The 24486-nt window shown below is 54.7% G+C and overlaps 3 protein-coding genes across 7 annotated transcripts in view; 1 reads left to right on the top strand and 2 right to left on the bottom strand.

Annotated features, from left to right (window-relative positions):
- The window catches only part of acin1b (apoptotic chromatin condensation inducer 1b), a 93343-nt gene extending 88476 nt beyond the window's left edge, over positions 1-4867 (top strand). For all 5 annotated transcript variants that reach the window (XM_059950786.1, XM_059950787.1, XM_059950789.1 and 2 more), the window contains 3 exons: positions 815-1100; positions 1214-1314; positions 4123-4867. In XM_059950786.1, the coding sequence (XP_059806769.1) occupies positions 815-1100; positions 1214-1314; positions 4123-4383 (648 nt within the window). In that variant the 3' untranslated portion in view covers positions 4384-4867. The remainder of the gene's footprint in view (positions 1-814; positions 1101-1213; positions 1315-4122) is intronic.
- A 193-nt stretch (positions 4868-5060) lies between these two features.
- LOC132381401 (CKLF-like MARVEL transmembrane domain-containing protein 5) lies at positions 5061-13856 on the bottom strand. The gene is made up of 5 exons (XM_059950784.1): positions 12042-13856; positions 11092-11244; positions 8261-8356; positions 6867-6954; positions 5061-6721 (listed from the first exon to the last, which is right to left on the bottom strand). The coding sequence occupies exons 1-5, from the start codon at positions 12144-12146 to the stop codon at positions 6699-6701; spliced, it is 465 nt and encodes a 154-aa protein (XP_059806767.1). The 5' UTR covers positions 12147-13856; the 3' UTR covers positions 5061-6698.
- Positions 13857-14142: 286 nt separating this feature from the next.
- Positions 14143-24176, bottom strand: ngdn (neuroguidin, EIF4E binding protein). Its single transcript, XM_059950783.1, has 10 exons — positions 23919-24176; positions 23025-23090; positions 21704-21841; positions 20439-20523; positions 20301-20353; positions 18278-18416; positions 18023-18197; positions 16217-16361; positions 15052-15115; positions 14143-14376 (listed from the first exon to the last, which is right to left on the bottom strand). Exons 1-10 carry the CDS (start codon positions 23958-23960, stop codon positions 14360-14362), a joined length of 924 nt encoding a protein of 307 aa, XP_059806766.1. The 5' UTR covers positions 23961-24176; the 3' UTR covers positions 14143-14359.
- Positions 24177-24486: the final 310 nt, after the last annotated feature.

Raw genomic sequence — 24486 nt, 5'->3', positions numbered from 1 at the left:
CCTCCCTGAGAGCAGTAATGGGAAGAGGGAATGTCTTGGATGGTGAGGGTCCATGGTGATGGGTGCCCCCTTTCTGAGGCACCGCCTCTTGAAGATGCCCTTGACATTGTGGAAGGTTGTGCCCATGATGGAGCTGGTTGAGTCTACGATTTTCTGCAGCTTTTTCCGATCTTGTGAATTGGAGCCTTCATACAGACAGTCAGAATGCTCTCCAATGTACACATGGAGTCTTTGGTGACACGCATACCCTGTGCCTTTCTAAGAACCCCTTAAACGCCTCTAACAGATTGACCTCCTCCACTGCATTCACCACTAAGGCATATCATTGCAGGCACTCACCACTGTCTGTGTAAAGAAAAACTTGCCCCACACATCTGCTTTGAACTTATCCCCTCTGGTATTAGACATTTCCATCCCCGGGGTGAAGATACTGGATCTCAATTCCATCTTACAATCCTGTAATCTCCCCTCAGCCTCTACCGCTCCAGAGAAAACAACTCAATTTTGTTTAACCAGATTTTTATAAAGCTGCAATGCAACTTCCCAACACTTGAACTTAGCTCTTCAAGTAATAAGGCAAGCATCTGTATGCCTGCTTTATCAACCTGTATGGCCACTTTCAGGGAGCTGAAGATCCCTCCGTACACCAACACTGTTAAGGGTCCAGTTGTGTACCGTCCCTTTACATTTGATCTCCCAAAGGTAAACACCTCACACTTGCCCTGATTAAACTGCATTTGCCTTTCCTCCATCCATATCAGAGGGATGAGGGGGGCTGGGTTCTGGCTGTGTTGACGGCTGTCTCCTGCCACAGCTGGACTTCCACAAGGGCCTGAAGGTGGAGAGGCCGCTGGAGCCGAAGGCAGAGGAGGCACGCGGCGAACTGCGGGACCATGAGCGGGCAGCCCGTGAGCTGTGGGCCGAGAGGGAGCGGGAGATGGAACGGCGGGAGAGGACGCGCTCTGAGCGGGAGTGGGACCGCGACAAGGTACGGGAGTACGAGGCCAAGGAGGGAGGCAGGGCACGTTCCCGCTCCCGATCCCGGGAACGCCGGCGCAAGGACAGACCCAAGTCCAAGGAGAAGAGGAGCGAGAGGAAAGGTGAGGGCGGCCGGCTCGGTCCCTGCTCCCAGCCCACTGCGTTATCTCCCCCCCCCCCCGATCCACACCACCGCTTCATTAATCACTTCAACCCTTCATTACCCCTCACACAGAGAAAGTCCCGGAGGAGCCCCCAGCCAAATTGCTGGATGACCTGTTTCGTAAAACAAAAGCAGCCCCCTGCATTTACTGGCTCCCGCTGACTGTCGAGCAGGTGAGTGGGCAGGCGCAAGAGAGCCAGTCAGGGAAAGGCACTGGATGCTGGGCAGAGCAAGCAGGGTCCAGGCTCAGGTCTGAGAAGTCATGAGGTTGGGGACAATAGTCACAGAGAGGTGGTGGATCCCGCAGTCAGAGGTGCTGACAGGGAGGGAGAGGAAGGGGTTGTGGTACAGGGAGAGTGGAGATGGCGGAGCATGGAGGGAGTGGTGAGGGAGGAGGAGAAAATGGATTTGGGGCGGTGAGAAGCAGTGAGGAGGGAACACAGCGCCCCAGCATGTGGGAGGAGACCAAGTCACTCCGGGATCCCTCCTGGTCACAGGGAAAGCATGCAAACTCCACACGGACAGTACCAGAGGTGGGGATCGAACTCAGCAGTCTGGGCCTTGGAGGCAGTGGATCCACCCCTAAATCCAGGTTAGAAGGGTGGATCTGGGATGGAGGGTACAGAATACTGGACCACTGTGTGACAGAGTGTGTGGGGGCCTTGGGGAAGAGTGATCACTACAGAAGCATGGTTTCTCATTCAAAGTGTGTTACACATCTGATAACAACAGAGTAAGAAGGGGTGTGCGAACATTGTGGAGAGGACAGAGGATTCACCAGGAAGCTAGAGCACAGGGTTAATAGGGTTCGTAGGACTGGACAGATCTTGGGGGAAATTTCCATAGATTCCTTGAGGTTGCCGTGCAAATTTATGGAGTGGATAGAAGGCTTATGGTGTTTTGGCTTTTGTCGAGCGGGGGAGTGAGTTCAAAAGCCTAGAGTTCTGTAAAATTCTGGTTGGACCACACTTGGAATATTGTGCTCATTTTTGGTCGTCAGAGAGGGTGCAGGAGAGATCTACCAGGATGCTGCCAGGATTAGAGAGCAAAGGTTGAGCAGATTAGGGCTTTTCTCTTTGGAGTGAAGGAGGGTGAGAGGAGACTGACAGAGATAGAGTGGACAGCCGGGGACCTTTTCTCAGGGTGGAGATCGCTGACACCGGAGGGTATCACTTTAAGGTGACTGGAGGAAAGCACGGGGGATTGTCAGAGGTGGGTTTTTTACACAGAGTGGTGGGTATGTGGAATGCCCTGCCAGGGGTGGGGGTAGAGACTGATACGTTAGGGACTCTTAGATAAGTGAAATGGAGGGCTCTGTTGGGGGAGGAGGGGTTAGATTGATCTTTCAGTAGGTCAGAAGGATGACAGTATTGTGGGCCGGAGAGCCTATACTGTGCTGTAACATTCTTAATTCTATATTGCCTGGAATGAAGGCTGAACAGGCTGGGATTGTTCTCTCTGGAGTGAAGGAGGCTGAGGCGTCTCTAAAATCAGTATGGGCAGAGATGGTCATCATCTTTCCCCTAAGCTAGTTTGAGTCTAAAACTAGAAGGTGAGGGGAAAAATCTAAAAGGGACCCCCAAGGAGCAACTTTTGCATCCAGAGAGTGATCCATATAGGAGGTAGTTGAAGCAGGTACATTAACAACATTTAAAAGACCGTTGGACAGGTACACAGATAGGTAAGGTTTAGAGGGGAATCTGGGTTGGCAAAGACCTGTTGGGCCAAAAGGCCTGTTTCGGTGACCCCTATGAGGTGAAGACCTTCATCAGTCAGGGTACTGTGCACAGGGGTTAGGACACTGCTGTATTTGTACAAGTCATTGGTGAGGCCGCGCTTGCAGAACAGTGCATAGCTTTGGCCATTCTAGAAAGAGTGCTGAAAGAATTGATGAGGATGTTGCCAAAACTAGAGGGCCTGAGAGGACAACTTAGGTCTTTATTTTGTAGAACATTAAGGAGAATGAGGAGTGATCTTATCGAAATGTTTAAAATGATGAGAGGATATCGATAAGGCAGTTGGTCTTTTCTCCAAGGAGCATAGATTTGGGGTGAGAAGGGGGCCGTAGGGGCAGTTTTTTCATCCAGAGAGAGGTCCGTGGCTGGACAAGCTGCCAGAGGAAGTGGTTGAGGCAGGTACGTTAGGAACACTTAATGGACATCTGGATAAGGACGTGGAGTCTCCCAGCTATAGGAATGGTGTGATTAAGCTGGAGAAGTTCCTGGGACTGGAAGGCTGGAGTTACAAGGAGAGACTGGACAGGCTGCAACTGTCTTCTCTGGAGTGAAGAAGGCTGTGGGGTGACCTGATAGAGATTTATAAAATCCCAAGGGGTCGATAGTCATACAGGTTTACAGCCAGAGGGGAAAGATTCAAAGGGGTAACTTCTTACACATTGAGGGTGGTCAGTGCATGGAATGAGCTGGCTGAAGCAGGTTCTTTTCACAACATTTAAAAGACATTTGGACAGGTGTGTGGATCGGAAAGGTTTTGAGGGCTTTGGATCAAGTGCAGGCCCATTAACAGGAACTGGCTAAATGTGGATCTTGGTTAGCATGGAGTAGATGGGCTGAAGGGCCTGTATCTCTGCTGCGTGAGGAAGTCACTATAATGCAGGAGACTCGGGCGTAACCATGTAGAGGCATGTGAATCCATGAGGGACACACGAGGAATGTGCAGTCTTTTTCTCCAGGGTTGGGAAATAAAGAACTAGAAGGCACAGAGGGCAGAGGGGAGCAATTTAACAGGAACCTGAAGGGGCAACTTTTTCACCTAGAGGGTGGCCTGTATGTGGAACGAGCTGCCAGAGGAAGTGGTTGAGACAGATACATTAACAACATTTAAAAGATGCCTAGATGGATACGTGGACAGGAAAAGTTTAGAGGCAGATGGGGCGAGCTGGACTGTAGCTGTCCTACCCTGGGTGCGAGAGGCGGGGCAGGAGGGGAGCATATCTGACCCGGGTGCTGGTGTGCCGGCAGATCGTGCGTAAGGAGATGGAGCGGGCGGACCGTGCCCGGGAGCGGGAGAAGCGGCGAAAGGAGCAGGAGGAGGAGGAGAGGAGGCGGGAGGAAGAGCGCAAGGAACGAGCCAAGGAGCGGGCCAAGGAGCGCGAGAAGGAGGCAGAGCGAGGCCGCGAGTCCGAAAGGAAGCGGGAGCACAGCCGGGGTCGGGAACGCCGAGAAACCAAGAGACACAGTCGGAGCCGCAGCACGTCCAGGCGAGACCACAGCCGGCGCTGACCCCCAGGGGCCGAGGTCTGCCTGCCCCACCACTCCATCCTGAGGAGAGGGGACAGGGGCGAGAGAAAATGGGCACCCATCGCCCTCCTCGCCCTCCCACCTGCCCACTGGAGTTAGTTTACTTTCTGAGGAGTGCACTGTGTCTCTGGGCCCCCTCCCCATGGTGCCCAGGGATTGGCAGGGTGGGGAATGGGTTCCAGGGAAGCAGAGTCTCACCAGGGTTGAGGTAACACAGTGATCTGTGGGTTACCCCCACCTCTCCCCCGGTCACAGAGGGCCTGGGAGGGCAGAAGTCTCTCCATATACTCTGTCAGGTCGGAGGCCCTGCTGAGCATCCGGAGTGCTGCAGCACACAGTCCCCGTCCCCTCCCCTTTCTGGTGGTAGAGGGAGAGGGAGGACCTTGGCCCTTCCTGTTCCCTGTATCTGTTTTTACATTCTGCATTTTCTTTTCTCGATGTCAAATAAAATCGCTTGTTTGGTTTCCTCGTCTGTCAGGCCAGTCTGATTCTCAGTAGGGTGGGAAAGGACAGTGGACTGAAGGGGACAGCCCAAGAGAGTTTCATTATTCAGGCTGGTCTGATTCTCTCTCAGTGGGAAGGGGAGGGGAGTAGAGGGGGAGAGAATGGGCACGCAGGGTAATTCAGAGAGAGGGAGGGGGGAGTTTTGACATGTAAGTTCCAGGGCAGGTACGTTTTGGGGGTGGATGGGATATAGGGAGGGCAGCTGGTTTACAGGTTAATTCCAGAGCGGACTCTCAGGACAGTGGGGCACAGGGAAGGCGAGTTGGAATGGGTAATTCAAGGAGGGGGTGGGAATCAGTGTCACTGTGAAATTCACTTGTTGCAGCATCAGGGCACAACGTTCACAAGCACCTCATCAATTAAACATAAACTCTACAAAAGCACAGCCCATCATATGAACTGAGGTTGTGATCGATGTGTAGATTGGTTGAAGAACCGAATGACTGAAGGAAGTAACTGTTTCTGAGCCCGGTGGAGTGGTTTGCACCTCCTGCCCGATGGCAACTCTTGAGAAGGTGGCATGGCCCAGATGGTGAGGATCTTCGATGATGGATGCTGCCTTCTTGAGACAAAACCTCCCATATCGAAAGGTTGCAGGTCCTTGCAATCACGCACATTCAAACTGCTGTATCATGTCATGTTGTAACCACCGGGTAGCTTCCACCTTCACCAGGGGACTGGGCCAGTGACCCAACAACGGTCAACGATCTGGCTTCAGTACCACTGAGACGTCGGGTATACAGAGGGACCCATGGGTTCAAGTGCAAGTGCCTGAACAGGTTGATAAGGTGGAAAGGAAGATGTAATACTCGCCTTCATTAGTCTAGGCTTTGAGTTTGTGTTGCAGCTCTTTAATACTCTTGTTAGGACACATTCAGTTCTGGTCCCAGGGCTGAGCAATGGTCTTGGACCCCAAGATCCCTCTGTATGCCGACACTGTTAAGGGTCCAGCCATTAAATGTGTTCTGTCTCTTTACATTTGATCCCCCGAAGTGCAATGCCTCACACTGGCCTGCTTTTAACTCCATCTGCCATTTCTCCATACCTATCTGTAACCTGCCAAATCCTTTGGCAGATTTCTACACTGTCCAAAATTGGCATTCATTGTATTGACTGTGCAGAACTCAGGCCATCATTGCGTTGACTGTCCAAAACTGGCAAGCACTGTAATGACTGCAACCTTACTAATCACCTACGCATACTTTCATCCACATCATGCCGGCAGAGGTCCCAATGTGGATTCTTGCGGAACCCTGCCGGTCACAGTCATCCGGCCAGAACAAAAGTCCCATTAATCACGACCCTTCGTCTTTCATGAGCAAGCCAATTCTGAATCCAAGCGACAATGTCACTGTGGATCTTAATCTTCAGGGTGAGCCTCCCATGAAAGACCTTGTCCAAGTCCATGTAGCTCACCCCCTACTGCCCGCTCCATCCACTACATTTTATCTCTCTGCCCTCCCCTTGCCCCAGTGTGTACAGAGGCAGACAGCAGTGAAGCACGAGACAACAGGCAGAACAGGTTCTTTATTACAACACTGATAAAAAACAATGTGGAGGTCAGTGGCGAGGCGTGGTCGGGACAGACTGGCCACGGGAAAACAGGGTAGTAGGAGGCTGCCGACAGGCTTAAGTTAACACACAAGCACCTCCTACAGTGAGGGCTCGGTCCGGAGGACGGCTCAGGGAAAAGAGCAAGCATAAAGGGCGACTGGGGGGGGGGGGAATTCTCACATACATGCCCTGCTTGGGCCCTTCCTCAGACACAGGTCTCCAGGAGGTTGAAGACGAGCTCAGGCACTCTCCTCAGCAGGTTCTGCGGAGAAAGGAAGGGAGAGAATTAATCTAACATAGACCACATCTGAGGGCACACAACAATCACAGTGTGAGGGAGACGATGACATGGCAATAGCAGCAGTTATTCTGTGTGAACAGTTACTCACAGTGAGAGTCTCCCTTACCCTGGCTAGTGGTCTGTTCAGCGAGCACTAACTTGTACAGATCGTAGGCATCATACATAAATACACCGGTCAGAAAGAATCCAAAAACCTGTAATCAAAAATAAATGTTTTTGGCCAACCCTGGGATTCTGTACAACACGCTGGAGGAACTTAGCAGGTTGAGCAGCATTCGTGGAAACGAGCAGTCAACGTTTCAGGCTGAGACCCTTCGTTCGGAGTCTGTGATGGGACGGTGTGGAGGGAGATTCACTCTGTGTCTGACCCCGGGAGTGTGTGATGGGACGGTGTGGAGGGAGATTCACTCTGTGTCTGACCCCGGGAGTGTTTGGTGGGACGGTGTGGAGGGAATTTCACTCTGTGTCTGACCCCATGAGTCTGTGATGGGACGGCGTGGAGGGGGATTCACTCTGTGCCTGACCCCGGGAGTGTGATGGGACGGTGTGGAGGGAGATTCACTGTGTGTTTGACCCCATGAGTGTGTGATGAGACGGATTGGAGGGAGATTCACTGTGTGTTTGACCCCATGAGTGTGTGATGGGACGGAGTGGAGGGAGATTCAGTGTGTGTTTGACCCCATGAGTGTGTGATGGGATGGAGTGGAGGGAGATTCAGTGTGTGTTTGACCCCATGAGTGTGTGATGGGACGGAGTGGAGGGAGATTCACTCTATGCCTGACCCCCCCCCCCCCCCCCCGAGTGTGTGATGGGACGGTGTGGAGGGAGATTCACTCTGTGCCTGACCCCGGGAGTGTGTGATGGGACAGTGTGGAGGGAGTTTCACTCTGTGTCTGACCCCGGGAGTGTGTGATGGGACGGTGTGGAGGGAGTTTCACTCTGTCTGACCCCAGGAGTGTGTGATGAGACGGTGTGGAGGGAGATTCACTCTGTGTCTGACCCCGGGAGTGTGTGATGGGACGGTGTGGAGGGAGTTTCACTCTGTCTGACCCCGGGAGTGTGTGATGGGACGGTGTGGAGGGAGATTCACTCTGTGCCTGACCCCGGGAGTGTGTGATGGGACGGTGTGGAGGGAGATTCACTCTGTGCCTGACCCCGGGAGTGTGTGATGGGACAGTGTGGAGGGAGTTTCACTCTGTGTCTGACCCCGGGAGTGTGTGATGGGACGGTGTGGAGGGAGTTTCACTCTGTCTGACCCCAGGAGTGTGTGATGAGATGGTGTGGAGGGAGATTCACTCTGTGTCTGACCCCGGGAGTGTGTGATGGGACGGTGTGGAGGGAGTTTCACTCTGTGTCTGACCCCGGGAGTGTGTGATGGGACGGTGTGGAGGGAGTTTCACTCTGTCTGACCCCAGGAGTGTGTGATGGGACAGAGTGATTGGGCGGTGGGATGGGGTGGTGTTTTGGGACAGTGATGGGAGCCTCACTCTTCCCACTTACTGCAGCCGCTGCCATTCCTGACCCTCCACTCCGAACAGATGAGATGACGGAGAGAATGAGGAAGATGACGGCTGAGATGATAGCTCGCACAAAGTCCTGAGGGAGGACGAGAAATTAATGTTAGTTCTAAATCCCGTGTGATCTAACTTTCCATACAAGCCTACTGTGAGGAACCTTGTCGAGTCCATATGGATAGTATCCACTACCCTACCCACTTAGTTCCTTCCTCAAGGAACTCCAAGAGATTTTGTCAGATGCAATTTCCCACACACACAGTTGTGCTGGCTGTCCCAAACCAGAGTGTCTCTGCCAACAGTGGTTGACCCTGCCCATCAGAACCCCTCTCTCAACTTACCCACCACCAATGTCAGACTCACTGGCCTTCTGTTTCCTGGCTTGTTTTTGCTACCCTTGTTAAGGAATGGTGCCACAGCAGCCACTGTCCACTCACCCAGAACCTCACCAGAGATGAAGCAAAAATCTCCACAAGGGTCTCCATGATTTCTTTAACTTCCCACAAGCCCTGAGAATGCATCAGGTCAGGGCCTGAGGATTTACCCAGCTAATAGACTTTAAGGTCTCCAGTACCTCCTCCCTCCTAATCTGTGTGTACCCAAGTTGCACTCCCTGAGCTTCCATCGTTCTCTCCACAGTAAAAACTGAAGAGAAATCTTCACTAAAGATCTCTCCCATGGCCTTCAGTTCCACACACAGCCATGCCAATCTCTTGAATTTTGCCTCACCTTGCCTTACAGGTAAGACCAAATGATATAGGACCAGAATTCAGCTATTTAGCCCATTGAGTCTGCTCTGCCTTTTCATCATGGCTGACCCAATTCTCCTCTCAGCCCCAGTCTCCTGTCTTCTCCCCATAGCCTTTCGTGCCCTGACCAAATGAGAGCCTATCAACCTCTGCCTAAATATTCCCAATGACTTGGCCTCCACAGCAGCCTGTGGCACTGAATTCCACAGATCCACCACCCTCTGGCTAAAGAAATTCCTCCTCCTCTCCATTCTAAATGGACGTCCCTCTACCTGGAGGCTGTGTCCTCTGGTCTTGGAGTCTCCCACAAAAGGAAACATCTTCTCCACATCCACTATCAAGGCCTTTCTCCTTTTGAGAAGTCTCAATGAGGTTATTTTTCTGAATTCCAGTGAATACAAACACTCCTCATAAGACAAGCCTTTCAATTCCAGAATCATTTTCATGAACCTCCTTTAGGACCCTCTCCAACGTTAGCACATCCTTTCTTAGATAAGGGGCCTAAAACTGCTCACAATACCCCAACTGCCTCACCAGTGCCTTATAAATCCTCAAAATTACATCCATGCTTTTATATTCAAAGCCTTCTTGAAACGAATGCCAATATCACATTATCTCCCTCACCAGACTCAACCCGCAAATTAACCTCTAGGGAATCCTGCACAAGGACTCCCAAATCCCTTTGCACCTCAGATCTTTGTATTTAGAAAATAGTCAACCCTTTCTACCCAGATCCAGACCCTAGCCTTGTTCTCTCCTAACTTCTCTCTCCAGTGCATTCCTCTGCCTCCTGTAATAACTGAGAGATTCTTTTGACCCCCAACATATGCCTCCTTTTTTCTGACTGGGGCCTCAATATCTCCTGTGAACCAGGGTTCCCTAAACCTGTCAGCCTTGCCTTTCATCCCCACTGGAATACTGTAATCTGGGATTTCAAAATCATGCCTTTAAAAGCCTCCCACTTTCCAGTCGTATCTTGACCCGTAAAGAGTTTAACCCAATTGACTACCAAGAGATCCTACCCAATGCTTCTAAAATTGTTTCTCGAGTTTAGCAGCTTAATCTGTGTCCAGGCCTTTAACCATTTTAAAATTAATAGAATTGTAGTCATTGGACTCAAAATAGTTCCTGACTTACACAACAGATATAGAATGGTACAGGCCCTTTTGCCCACAATGTCATACTGACCTTATAACCCACTCTAAGATCAATTTAACCCTTCCCTCCCACCTAGTCCTCTGTTTTCATTTCATCCATGGGCCTAATTAAGAGTCCCTTTAATGTCCCTAATTTATCTGCCTCTATCCCCAGCCCTGGCACTGTTCCACCCACCTATCATTGTCTGGGTAAGATCCCTACCCGATATTCCTCCCCCTATACTCCCTTCAATCACTTTAAAATTACGTCCTCTCATATTAGGAATTCCCACCCCTGGGAAAAGGCACTGGTTGTCCACTCTATCAATGCCTCTTTATCTTGTACTCCTGTATCTTGTCCTCCTTTGCTCCAAAGAGAAAAGCCCTAGCTTGCTCAATCTTAAAACTTCTTCACTAATCCAGGCAAATCTCCTCCGCACTCTCTCAAAAGCTTCCACATTCTTCCTATAATGAGAGGGCCAGTCTAAACACAACCCTCCAAGTGTAGTCCAACCAGAGTTTCATAGAGCTGCAACATCAACTCATGTTTCTTGAACTCAATCCCCTGATTAATGAAGGCCAACACACCATATACCTTCTTAACCGTTCTGCCAACTTGTGCAGCAGCTTTGAGGGATCTGTGGACATGGGCCCCAAGATCTCTCTGTGGCTTCACACTAAGAATCCCACCTGAGCTTCCCAAGTAGTTTCACTTCACACTTTTCTGGATTGAACCAAAACCATCCCCAAAGACACTAATAATGCTTTTCTCAGATTCAAACCCCCTCTTCCTGATAGTAACCTCACTGTATTCAGCCCTCATACCGTCCCTCAGTGATCCCTCTCCCCCAGCCCCTTGTGTCCCCACTGATGTTAATCCAGCTCCCCCACACCATTGTCTGAGCTCCCGCCCCCTCCCCACCGGCTCTCACCGTGGTGGGCCAGCTGAGGCCAGCCAGCTTTTGGTGGTAGCGGGTGAGATAGACGCAGAGGAAGCAGATGTTGAGGATGAGGAAGAGGAGGGGGGCGGTGAGGAACGCTGTGTCTGACGCCGCGTAGCAGACGAATAACAGAAACAGGAGGACCTGCCGGAGGGAGGGTGAGAGGTTAGACTGGTCCCAGAGTGCACAGACCGATCCCACAGTGCACAGATCGATCCCGGAGTGCACAGACCGATCCCACAGTGCACAGATCGATCCCGGAGTGCACAGACCGATCCCACAGTGCACAGTCTGATCCCGGAGTGCACAGACTGACCCCAGTGCTCAGATCGACCCCACAGTGCACAGATCGATCCCACAGTGCACAGTCCGATCCCACAGTGCACAGATCGATCCCACAGTGCACAGACCGATCCCACAGTGCACAGACCGATCCCACGGTGCACAGTCCGATCCCACAGTGCACAGACTGACCCCACAGTGCACAGTCCGATCCCACAGTGCACATTGATCCCACAGTGCACAGACTGACCCCACAGTGCACAGATCGATCCCACAGTGCACAGTCCGATCCCACAGTACACAGACCGATTCCAGGGTCTCACTGGTCAACAGTTCAATCCCAGGTCCTGCCCCAGGATAGACGGATGCTAACCCCCCCCCCATCGTAAAGGTCAATCCCAGGGTTAGATGCTGCTCCCACCCCCCCCCCCCGCCCAGCTCCCTGCACACAGTACACAGTCCGATCCCTCAGTGCACAGATCGATCCCTCAGTGCACAGACCGATCCCACAGTGCACAGTCCGATCCCACAGTACACAGACCGATTCCAGGGCCCCACTGGTCAACAGTTCAATCCCAGGTCCTGCCCCAGGATAGACAGATGCAGCTCTCCCCCCCCCCCCGCCCAGCTCCCTGCACAGACCGATCCCACGGGTTTACCATCTCGGCACCCAGGATGATTCCGCGCCGGGACTTGAGGAAAACCCCGTGCCGGCGGAGCGCGGAGAGCGGAGAATCCGCCGGCTCCGCCTGCGATCCCGGCATTGTGGAGCCGGCCAACCTGCGTGTGTGGATTCCCCGAGTTTGCGGATCGTCCCGGAGTTTTTGAAACGTCTCCCAGTCTGCGGATCCCCGAAGTTTGTGGAGAATTCGTTCACTTTGCGAAGAGGAGCGTCCACTGTTCGCGGACGGATCGCCAGCGCTCGGCTCCAGCCGGGATCACCGCCCTTTTCCTGGGATGTCCCGCCGGAGGGAGAGTGGCGAATCAGGAGCAGGAGGGGGAGGAGGCAGTGGGGTAGTCGGAGTCTCGTCCGGGGCCGACGTAACCCCAGGCCCGAATCTGTCCACCCCCCTCCGGCGGCCCCTTTAACTCCAGTGGCGAGAGAGCCTCCGCGGAACGGGGGCGAACAGAGGCACCATTGATGCCGTGGGCCGGGAAGGGGGAGCCAAGTGAACGCTGGAGACAGGCTCGGCTCCGTCCCACAGACCGCGTTCCAGGAGCCCCGCCCTCCCCGTCTCCATGATCAGCTGCGACCCCCTCGGGATTGTGTGTGTGTCTCTCTCTCTGGCCGGACATCTTTAACCTGTCGCCTTGAGTCTGAGGTACCCCCACTACATCAAATATACCGGCCTACGGAGAACGTGGTGGCCCGCCTCGGTGGCTATCGTCCAGGAGCACTTACATCCACAGTGATGGGGTTTGGTGATGAAACACACCAGCTCCTGCCTGAGAGGCAACTTGGTTCCGCTCCAATTTGGCAACGGGTCCACAGCAGATGTCATTTCATTGGCTCTTCACTCATCATCCAGTCAGCAAACATGGCATTCAATACCACCATCCCCTCGAAACTAATCAATAAACTCTTAGGCCTGGGCTTCAATTGGATCCTCCATTTCCTCACCTGCAGACCCCAGTCAGTTGGGATTGGCTCCTCCACCATCAGTTCAGGAGCAACACGGAGCTGTGTGCTTAGTCCCCTGTTCTACTTGCTTTACACCCAAGTGCAGCTCCAACACCACACACAAGTTTGCTGACAACACCGCCGCCTCCAGGTAGACTGCAAACCTGGCTGAGGGAGGGGTGCCACAGCACTCACTGTCAGCAAGACCAAGGAGCTCCAGCAGGAAATCAGAGATCCATCAGTCCGTCCTCATCTGAGGTGGAGAGGGTCCCTTGGTGTGGTGATTTCAGAGGATCTGTCCTTTGCCCCGCACGTCAGTGCAATTATGAAGCTCCACCACACCTCAACCTCCTTAGAAGTTTGCAAAGATCCAGCACATCGTAAACTTTGATAAACTTCCACATAAGTGTGCTGGAGAGTTTATTGACTGGCTGCATCACAGCCTGGTATGGAAACACCAATGCCCTTGAACAGAAAACCCTACGAAAAGAAATTAGTGGATACTGGCCCAGTCCATCACAGGTAAAGCCCTCCCCACAATTGAGCACATCTACATGAAGCATCGTCACAAGAAAGCAGCATCCACCTTCAGAGACCCCCACCACCCAGGCCAGGCTCTCTTTTGGCTGCTGTCATCAGGGAGAAGGTACAGGAGCCTCAGGACCCACACCACCAGGTTCAGGGACAGTTACTACCCCTCAACCATCAGGAAGGAGGTACAGGAGCCTCAGGACCCACACCACCAGGTTCAGGGACAGTTACTACCCCTCAACCATCAGGCTCCTGAACCAAAGGAGATCACTTCACTCAACTGTTTCCAAATTTCACTTTCAAGGCCTCTTCATCTCTCGTTTGCGATATTTACTCATTTTGTACCTACACATTCTCTTGGACACCAGTCCAACGCCCAAGCTGACGCAGTTCCTCATTGATTCAGTTTTGGTTATTATGCCATAGATTCATTGAGCATGCCTGTAAGAAAATCAACCCCAGGGTTGGAAATGGTGATGTATATTGTACTCTGATCTCTCTCTCTCTCGCTCTCTCTTCACACCCTCGTGCCAACGTCCACCCGCACCTCCCTCCAGCCGTGCCTACACCCAAGTGTCCACACCCACGTACAAGAAACAGGCACCAACTGAGGGTGTGTGAAGATTTTATTCCGAAACAGTAAACCTATCACACAGAGGTCGTCTTTCACCTGCCAGTGGAGACTGGGGGGGGAGAGAGAGAGGGGGAAGGGGGTGGGTGAGGGAGATCTGGGCGCAGAGGGTGATGATCAGAGCCCGGGTGCCTCACTATCCCCCGCACTCCGACCCTCCGGATCGGGGGTGGTGTCGGCCTGTCTCAGTGGCGTCAGCGTCTGCGGAAGCCTGTGTTGGGAGAGAGAAGGGAGAGGATGAGCACAGACCAATCCCGGAGGCTGGGGTCAGGGGTGAGGGAGGGCAGGCGCCTCGTTCAGCGGAGACAGAACCTCAAGTTCCCAGAATGAACATTAAGTACTGTCCTGGCGCCACCACGGCCTGCTTTCACCAACTTTCTCGGGACGCTAATGACATTCCGAGTACCCCTTCTGACCCTCACCGGCTTTTTACCAAAATGCCGCAGAAAGCATCTTGCCTGGATGCACCACGGCCCGGTCTGACAGCTGCTCTCCGTGACCGCGACAGCGGAGTCGTGGACACTCCTCAGCACATCACAGAAACCAGCCCCCCTCTACAGACTCAGCCCACACCTCAGTGCCCCAGTACAGCAGCGGCATTACCCAAGACCCCATCACTCTGACGCTCTCTCCTCTCCCACCAGGCAGGAGATACAAAGATACACGTCCCACCGGGCTCGAGGACAGCTTCTCCCCCTCTGCTCTGAGACAATGAAATGATACGGTGGCGCGTGACTTCACAACCTATCTCTTTACGACCTTGCACCTCATCGTCTGCCTGTAACACTTCATTCTGCATTCCGGGAGAGTTGCACCCTGTCCCACCGACGTACTGACAAGCACCCAGCTGTTTATTCCTCTACCTCGGTACCGGTTAATCGATTACCTCGTTGTTTCTTCTTCTTGGTCCTCGCAGTGACCCTCTGCTTCTTTCTGACAGGCTCGGACTCCTGGGGAGGAGAATCACAGCAGTTACCTCACTGGCAATGGGTGGGGGTGGGACAGGATGTGGGGATGCCCTGGTGGGACGGGGTGGGGTGGGGGGTGGGACAGGGTGTGGGTTGTGGAGGTGGGGTGGGGGGTGGGACAGGGTGTGGGTTGTGGAGGTGGGGGGGGGGGTGGAGATGCCCTGGTGGGACTGGGTGGGTTGTGGAGGTGGGGGGTGGGGATGCCCTGATGGGACATGGTGGGTTGTGGAGGTGGGGGGTGGGGATGCCCTGGTGGGATGGGGTGGGGTTGGGACGGGGTGGGTTGTGGAGGTGGGGGTTGGGGATGCCCTGGTGGGATGGGGTGGGGTGGGGTTGGGACGGGGTGGGTTGTGGAGGTGGGGGGTGGGGATGCCCTGATGGGACGGGGTGGGGGGTGGGACAGGGTGTGGGCTGTGGAGGTGGGGGGTGGGGATGCCCTGGTGGGATGGGGTGGGGGGTGGGACAGGGTGTGGGTTGTGGAGGTGGGGGGTGGGGATGCCCTGGTGGGACGGGGTGGGGTGGGGTTGGGACGGGGTGGGTTGTGGAGGTGGGGGGTGGGGATGCCCTGATGGGACGGGGTGGGGGGTGGGACAGGGTGTGGGCTGTGGAGGTGGGGGGTGGGGATGCCCTGGTGGGATGGGGTGGGGGGTGGGACAGGGTGTGGGTTGTGGAGGTGGGGGGTGGGGATGCCCTGGTGGGACGGGGTGGGGTGGGGTTGGGACGGGGTGGGTTGTGGAGGTGGGGGGTGGGACAGGGTGTGGGCTGTGGAGGTGGGGGGTGGGGATGCCCTGGTGGGATGGGGTGGGGTGGGGTTGGGACGGGGTGGGTTGTGGAGGTGGGGGGTGGGGATGCCCTGGTGGGACGGGGTGGGGGGTGGGACAGGGTGTGGGTTGTGGAGGTGGGGGGTGGGGATGCCCTGGTGGGATGGGGTGGGGTGGGGTTGGGACGGGATGGGTTGTGGAGGTGGGGGGTGGGGATGCCCTGGTGGGACGGGGTGGGGTGGGGTTGGGACAGGGTGTGGGTTGTGGAGGTAGGGGGTGGGGATGCCCTGATGGGACGGGGTGGATGGGGGTCACTGCTCACCGTCTCTCCAGTCAGGGCAGCGATGCTGCCGAAGTGGGTGAGGGAGCTGAGCTGCGAGCTCATGGCCAGGGAACGGCTCTGGCGACGCCGCTTCTCCGACCGCGGGACATTCAACCGCACCATCATCGCCTCCTCGTACTGCACCCTTGGTTAGAAAGGGTTAAGTCTTGGTTAAGACTCCTGGCAGTTCCCCTCGCTCCCACTGCTACCCCGTGTACCCCCCCCCTTGTGACCCACTCTCATCGCCTCCTTGGCTGCTCAACAACCCAATAAAGACGGCGTTAAATTAATTCCCTGCTCCCTCCCCCCACCCCCTGGACAACGACTCCCCAATCTCTTCCTCTCCCACGTCAGTTTATTTTAAAAACGCACACAAAGAGCCGGGCTCTGCAGATGCCAGCGGGAAGAGGGCTGTCAAAGGATGTTGAAACGGTGCCTTCGTTCCTGAAGGGAAAGGGGAATAATCTGGGTAATTAAGTGGGCAGGTGAGCTACTGGGAGAGGATACCGAGGAGTAAGATTTGCGCATGTTTGGGAGGACACTGCTCACAGACAGTCGGACGTGACAGAGCTTTTCGAGGTGTGAAAGGTGTTTGGAAAGGGCAAGGCAGTGGATGTTATAAAAGGTCCCTCAGGGTTCATAAGATGATTCCACAGATTCACCACCCCCGGCTGAAGAATTCCTCCTCATCACAGTCCCTCTCTCTGAGTCTGTGCCCACTGGTCCTAGACTCCTCCACTAAAAGGAAACATCCCCACCACATCCACTCTATCCAGGCCTTTCGGTGTCCGGGAGATCCCAATGAGATTCCACATCCCTCTGAACTCACAACCAGATTCAGAGCCATCAAACACTCCCCATGCATCGAGCCTTTCAATCGCAGAATCATTGACACAAACCTCCTCTGGAGCCTGTCTGGGGCCAGCACGTCCTTCCTCGGAAACAGGCCCCAAATCTTCTCCCGATACTGCCCGATGTACATATTATAAAAACTTAGCCCCACCAATACCACCCCCCTCCTCACACTCTGGGTCCCCTCTCCCCCAATCCATCTCTCACCTTCCCCACCCTACCTCCAACCCATCCCTCGATCAGCTGGTTAGGTCCCACCACACCTACCGGCTCCCTCACACTTCCACAACTCCTCTAGAGGCATGAGCTCTGTAAAACTCCGGTCAGACCACACTTGGAATATTGCGTCCCGTTCTGGGTGCTCCCAACCTGTCTGTTTTCAATGTCGTGAACCAATACCGTTAAGCAAGGGGACTGTGGATCCGGGGTTGGGAACTCCTGCTTGAGAGGGTGCAGGCGCTGCCTGGATCAGAGGGCCTGGTCTTAGAGGACAGGCTGAGTGAAGGAGGATGAGACATGCGATAGAGGTGCACAAGATGATATGAGGGTGAGGTGCAGTGAATCTCCAGCAGCTTTTATCAGGGACGAAGGGCCACAATTCCAGAGTGATTGGAGGGAAGTATGGCGGGGGCAATGTCAGTCCTCGCAGGAAGCAATGGTTGCGTGGAATACCCTGCTGGGGTGGTGACAGAGGCAGATACTTTGGGGGCATTAAAAAAAACTCTTCAGATAGGCAAACAGATGACAGAAAAATGGAGGGTCACGTCAGATGCAAGGGTTCATCCCGACTTTTTTATGCCACGAATCCCCATCATTAACCCTGGGTAAGACCGGTCGAACAGCAAATTAAATGGTTAGCACCACGCGGCGGGCCGAATAGCCTGGGCTAGAACCGAGTCCGCACTGCCCTCTCCCCTCCGGCCGTGGCCTGGATGCTCCCCACCCCCCAGTTACCTGTGGGCCTGCTCACGGTGCTGGTGCATGGAGTGGTAACCGTGCCCCTCACGCAGCTCCTCGGGGGCCTGGCTGTACTCTTCCTGCAGCTCACGGATCAGAGAGTTGCTGAGCGCCCGGCGTCTGGCTCGCTCCCGCTGACGGTTCTCGCGCTCCGCTGCCGTCTCGTCCCCGTCTGCAGGGACCACGAGAGTCAGTGTGCGTCTGGAGGGGTTAGAGGGAGGTACGAGGGGGTGGGGGGGTTCGTACACTTACCGTAGACCATCGGAACCAGTCGAGGGGGTACGTAGACCTTCTTAGATGATCGGACACTTTCCTTCTTCTGGGGCGTCTCTGCCTCTTCCTCCTCGTCCCCTTCCTCGTCCTCCACATCCCTCTCCTCCTCGTCATCGAGCTAAAATCCCAACACAGGCCTGTCAGCAGGGGTCTGTAGCGGAAGGGAGGGAACGAGTGAGGGCTACGAGGATGGTCAGCGGGTAGGGAAGGAACGAGTGAGGATGGTCAACGGGGAGGGAGGGAACGAGTGAGGGACAGTGAGGATGGTCAACATGGAGGGAGGAAACGAGTGAGGGACAGTGAGGATGGTCAACATGGAGGGAGGGAACGAGTGAGGGACAGCAAAGATGGTCAATGGGGAGGGAGGGAATGAGTGAGGGACAGCGAAGATGGTCAACAGGGATGGAGGGAACGAGTGAGGGACAGTGAGGATGGTCAACAGGGATGGAGGGAACGAGTGAGGGACAGTGAGGATGGTCAACAGGGAGGGAGGGAACGAGTGAGGGACAGTGAGGATGGTCAACAGGGATGGAGGGAACGAGTGAGGGACAGTGAGGATGGTCAACAGGGAGGGAGGGAACGAGTGAGGGACAGTGAGGATGGTCAACAGGGAGGGAGGAGTGAGGGACAGTGAGGATGGTCAACAGGGAGGGAAGGAACGAGTGAGGGACAGTGAGGATGGTCAACATGGAGGTAGGAAACGAGTGAGGGACAGTGAGGATGGTCAACAGGGAGGGAGGAAATGAGTGAGGGACAGTGAGGATGGTCAACGGGGAGGGAGGGAACGAGTGAGGGACAGTGAGGATGGTCAACGGGGAGGGAGGGAACGAGTGAGGGACAGTGAGGATGGTCAACAGGGAGGGAGGGAACGAGTGAGGGACAGTGAGGATGGTCAACAGGGATGGAGGGAACGAGTGAGGGACAGTGAGGATGGTCAACAGGGAGGGAGGGAACGAGTGAGGGACAGTGAGGATGGTCAACAGGGAGGGAGGAGTGAGGGACAGTGAGGATGGTCAACAGGGAGGGAGGGAACGAGTGAGGGACAGTGAGGATGGTCAACATGGAGGTAGGAAACGAGTGAGGGACAGTGAGGATGGTCAACAGGGAGGGAGGAAACGAGTGAGGGACAGTGAGGATGGTCAACGGGGAGGGAGGGAACGAGTGAGGGACAGTGAGGATGGTCAACGGGGAGGGAGGGAACGAGTGAGGGACAGTGAGGATGGTCAACGGGGAGGGAGGGAACGAGTGAGGGGCAGTGAGGATGGTCAACAGGGAGGGAGGGAACGAGTGAGGGACAGTGAGGATGGTCAGCGGGTAGGGAGGGAACGAGTGAGGGACAGTGAGGATGGTCAATGGGGAGGGAGGAAACGAGTGAGGGACAGTGAGGATGGTCAACAGGGAGAGAGGAGTGAGGGACAGTGAGGATGGTCAACAGGGATGGAGGGAACGAGTGAGGGACAGTGAGGATGGTCAACAGGGATGGAGGGAACGAGTGAGGGACAGTGAGGATGGTCAACAGGGATGGAGGGAACGAGTGAGGGACAGTGAGGATGGTCAACAGGGATGGAGGGAACGAGTGAGGGACAGTGAGGATGGTCAATGGGGAGGGAGGGAACGAGTGAGGGACAGTGAGGATGGTCAACGGGGAGGGAGGGAACGAGTGAGGGACAGTGAGGATGGTCAACGGGGAGGGAGGGAACGAGTGAGGGACAGTGAGGATGGTCAATGGGGAGGGAGGGAACGAGTGAGGGACAGTGAGGATGGTCAATGGGGAGGGAGGGAACGAGTGAGGGACAGTGAGGATGGTCAATGGGGATGGAGGGAACGAGTGAGGGACAGTGAGGATGGTCAACGGGGAGGGAGGGAACGAGTGAGGGACAGTGAGGATGGTCAACGGGGAGGGAGGGAACGAGTGAGGGACAGTGAGGATGGTCAACGGGGAGGGAGGGAACGAGTGAGGGACAGTGAGGAGGGGATCAGCTGTGTTGAAGATCACTCTCACCCTACTGATCAGGTTGCCTGGGTTGGGCTTGAAGTTCAAGGGGTTTCCTGCGCCTGTAGGGGAGAAAGCGAGCGAGGGATTAGAGGGGTTAGGAGTGAGGGGGAGGGAGGGGAATGTGTCAAGGGGTCTCCCACGTACCCAGGGTCCCAGTGAGGGCAGTCTTCACCAGCTTATCGATCTGGTATCTCAGCTTCTGCTCGATGGGCCTCATCTTCTCCAGAACCTGGGAATGAGGAAAGACACCAGCTATTCCCACCTGGATAAACATTCACCCCGCCCCAAGTCCCAGGGGTCTGTTATGGCCTGAAGACATAAGCACAATTAGGCCATTTGGCCCATTGATTCTGTTCCAGCATTCGTTCATGGCTAATATACTATCCCTCTCATTTCCATTCTCCTGCCTTTGACACCCTTACTAATCAAGAAGCGATCAAACCACATTGAATACACTCAATAACTTGGCCTCCACAGCGACAGATTCCAACTTCACCACCCTCTGGCTGAAGAAATTCCTCGTCTCTGTTGTAGATGCACGTTTCTATTCTGAGGTTGTCCCCTCTGGTCCTAGACTCTCCCACCATAGGAAACATCCCCCCCACGTTCACTCTACCTGGACCTTTCAACATTCGATAGGTTTCAATGAGATCCTCCATCATTCTTTAAGCTCCAACGTCCCAGAGCCATCGAACACTCCTCCTAGTCCAACTCTTATCCTGTATATAACCCCCTGGATCAGATCCCAGCCTGTAACCCACGCCCAGGGATCTGTTATTCTATATATAAACCCCCTGAACCCCTGGATCAGATCCCAGCCTGTAACCCACTCCCAGGGATCTGTTATTCTATATATAAACCCCCTGAACCCCGGGATCAGATCCCAACCTGGAACCCACGCCCGGGGATCTGTTATTCTGTATATAAACCCCCTGAACCCCTGGATCAGATCCCAGCCTGTAACCTACTCCCAGGGATCTGTTATTCTATATATAAACCACCTGAACCCTGGGATCAGATCCCAACCTGTAACCCACTCCCAGGGATCTGTTATTCTATATATAAACCCCCTGAACCCCGGGATCAGATCCCAGCCTGTAACCCACTCCCGGGGATCTGTTATTCTATATATAAACCCCCTGAACCCCTGGATCAGATCCCAGCCTGTAACTCACTCCCAGGGATCTGTTATTCTATATATAAACCCCCTGAACCCCTGGATCAGATCCCAGCCTGTAACCCACTCCCGGGGATCTGTTATTCTATATATAAACCCCCTGAACCCCTGGAGCAGATCCCAGCCTGTAACCCACTCCCAGGAATTTGATTATTCTTTATATAAACCAACACCCCCCCCCCCCCCCCCGGAAACCCCCAGATTGATAGCTGGTACGCCATTGGCTGCCTACCGTCCGGTGTTCCACCAATCGCAGGAGGGCGGGCTCCCCGCGGAGGCTGTGCCCCGTCACCTTGTGTAGGATGACGTAGGCGAGGTCGGAGAGGTACGCAGCCAGCAGCTGGTTCTTCACCTGCAGGAAGGTGAGGCCCTGTGGAGAGAGAGAGGTCCTGCTTACTGATGGCCCAGGTCCACAAGGGGACGCCCCCAATCGAGTACCGCCTGGGCTTGCATATCTAGACAGCGAGGACACAACGTCCATGGTCAACCCAGACCAGCAGTGATCCACACCCTATCACTATGGACCGATGGTGTGAACAGTGTGCAAGACAACTGTTTCAGCACGTGACGATACAGCGATTTACCATTTCCCCGACCCCCACCACACTCGCAATCAACGCCCACAGACCACGGAGCCGGTTGCAACTTCAGGGAGGAGAAGTCCTCACCGAGGGGCCGGAAGGGGGAGGGGGAGGGGGCAAGCTCCAGGGGTCTGCACACTGATGCAATCGCGAAGAAGCCACTCCGTTAGGAACTCGAGGAAATCCGGTTTGTCACCAAGGACGCGAACAGATTTCGATGGAGGTACAGGGAGAGCGTTCTCACCGGTCGCATCACTGCCTGGTGCGGAGTCCCGAATCGCAAGAGGCTGCAGAGGGTTACAGGCTCGGCCAACCTCATCACAGGCAAAGCCCTCCCCACCCTCGACAACATATTTAAAAGGTGGTGCCTCAATAGGACCATCAGACACTGGAGAAGAAATAGGCCATTCAGCCCATCGATCTTCTGCCATCTCATCACTTCCCTCTCAGCCCCAGTCTCCGCCTGCCTTCTCCCCTCATCCTTGAGAATCTATCAAGCTCTGCCTTAAAAATACATGGAGATGTGGCCTCCACCGCTGCCCGTGGCAACAAATTGCACAGAAGGCAGCTGCCATTAAGGACGCTCACTAAACAGGACGAGTCTTCCTCTCATTCCTCCCACCAGGGAGGAGGTACAGGGGTCGGAGGATCTACACTCCACAGTTCAGGCACAGCCCCTTTCCCTCCACATTGAGTTTCTGAGCTGCCTACCTTGCTACTCCTCCTTTTTGCAACAATTATTTTGTAATTTACAGGACTTTAAGCCTTTGTACTGCACTGGCGCCGCAAAAGAACAAATTGCATGTGGTAGTATAAACCTGATTCTGCCCAAAGTTACGACATAACTTCCATTTCTGAATTCTCAAGTTCGCTCACCCAGCCCAGCTGTTCTGCCATTCTCCTCCCTCCAGCACCCCCTCTCAACCTCTCGAGCTGCTCCCCTCTCCCTGCCCTTCCTTCCCCGTCACCTACCTGGGAGCTGGGGGTGTCCGCCATTCCCCGGAGAACGTTGCGCGTGTGAGCGGTGACAGCCGACACCTAGGGAGGGAGGGAGGAAGAGGTTTAGTGGGACCTTTGCAGTCTTCCACACACCCCAAACTTTTCCCCCTCACCATTGGACAGTACAGACCGTTCAAAGAGATCATCTCCCCTCACCCCACATCAATACTCCCTCCCTCCTCCTCCCATTCTCTCTCCGCACAACCACAGAACCTTTCCCTCCATCCCTTCACCTGACACTCATTCCTCACCCCACATCAATACTCCCCCAATCTCTCTCCCCAACCACAGCCTCTTCCATCCACTCTCCCCCTCACCTGACACTCGTCACCCACCTCAATACTCTCTCCCTCCCTCTCCCCAGAACAGACCCTTCCCCTCCACCCACTCACCCCCTCACCGGACACTCATCCCCCTACCCCACATCAATACTCCCCCAATCTCTCTCCCCAACCACAGCCTCTTCCATCCACTCACTTCCCCTCCCGACACTCATCCCCTACCATTGTCACACATCCCACTTCAATACTCTCACCCTCCCTCTCCCCCACAACAGACCCTTCACTCCACCCACTCATCCTCCTCACCTCAATACTCCCTCCTACCGTCGTCCCCTCCACTCACTCCCTCCCCTCACCTGACACTCGTCCCCTACCCTACCTCAACACACCCTCCTACCATTGTCCCCCACCCCACATCAATACTCCCTCAATCTCTCCCTCACGACCCTTCCCCTTCACCCCCTCACTCCCCACTGCACTCTCCTGCCCCTGCACCTGGCGTGTTCTCTCCAGCACCCCTCTATATCCTCCCACCATCAGAAATGCTCCCTTCCCCTCGCACAACCCTCCTTCCATCCGCCCTGACCTCGGCTCCCAGCGCCTTCAGGGCCGCCGCCGCCGCCGCCATCCGCACGCCGCCAGCAATGGTGCGCTCTGAGGGGCGGAAGTGATGGGCATGGGGAAAGGAAGTGACGAGTGGGGTGGGCGGGCCCGCCGTCTGAGTCCCAGAGCTGGCGGAAGTGACGCGTGGGGCGTCAGACGAGGTCTCGCTGCTTCGCGATGAAGGACAGACCCGGGGGAGGGGGGCTGGGGGAGGTGGAGCCAGGTTGTGATCGACACATGGCTGGACCTATAGATGACGTGCGTTGGAAGGGGCGGGGCCTAGTTATCGGATTGCCCTTCGGCCCTTCGGGACTGGACTGCTCCGGAGACCAAGGGAGGGAAAGAGAGAGACTACCGTGTGCTGTCAACTATTTAAACTAGTGATCAAACCCCAACTAAACTGGTGATTAAACTGCTAACTGAAATAGGAATTAAACCCATGATTAAGTAACTAACTAGGCTCAGAAACACAGGAAAATCTGCAGGTGCAGGAAATCCAAGGCAAAACTCACAAAATACTGGAGGAACTCATCGGCTTCAGTGGAAATTAA

Source organism: Hypanus sabinus, chromosome 26 (genome assembly GCF_030144855.1).
Source record: "Hypanus sabinus isolate sHypSab1 chromosome 26, sHypSab1.hap1, whole genome shotgun sequence".
Lineage (NCBI taxonomy): Eukaryota > Metazoa > Chordata > Chondrichthyes > Myliobatiformes > Dasyatidae > Hypanus > Hypanus sabinus.
This window is presented reverse-complemented; position numbering and strand designations above follow the sequence as displayed.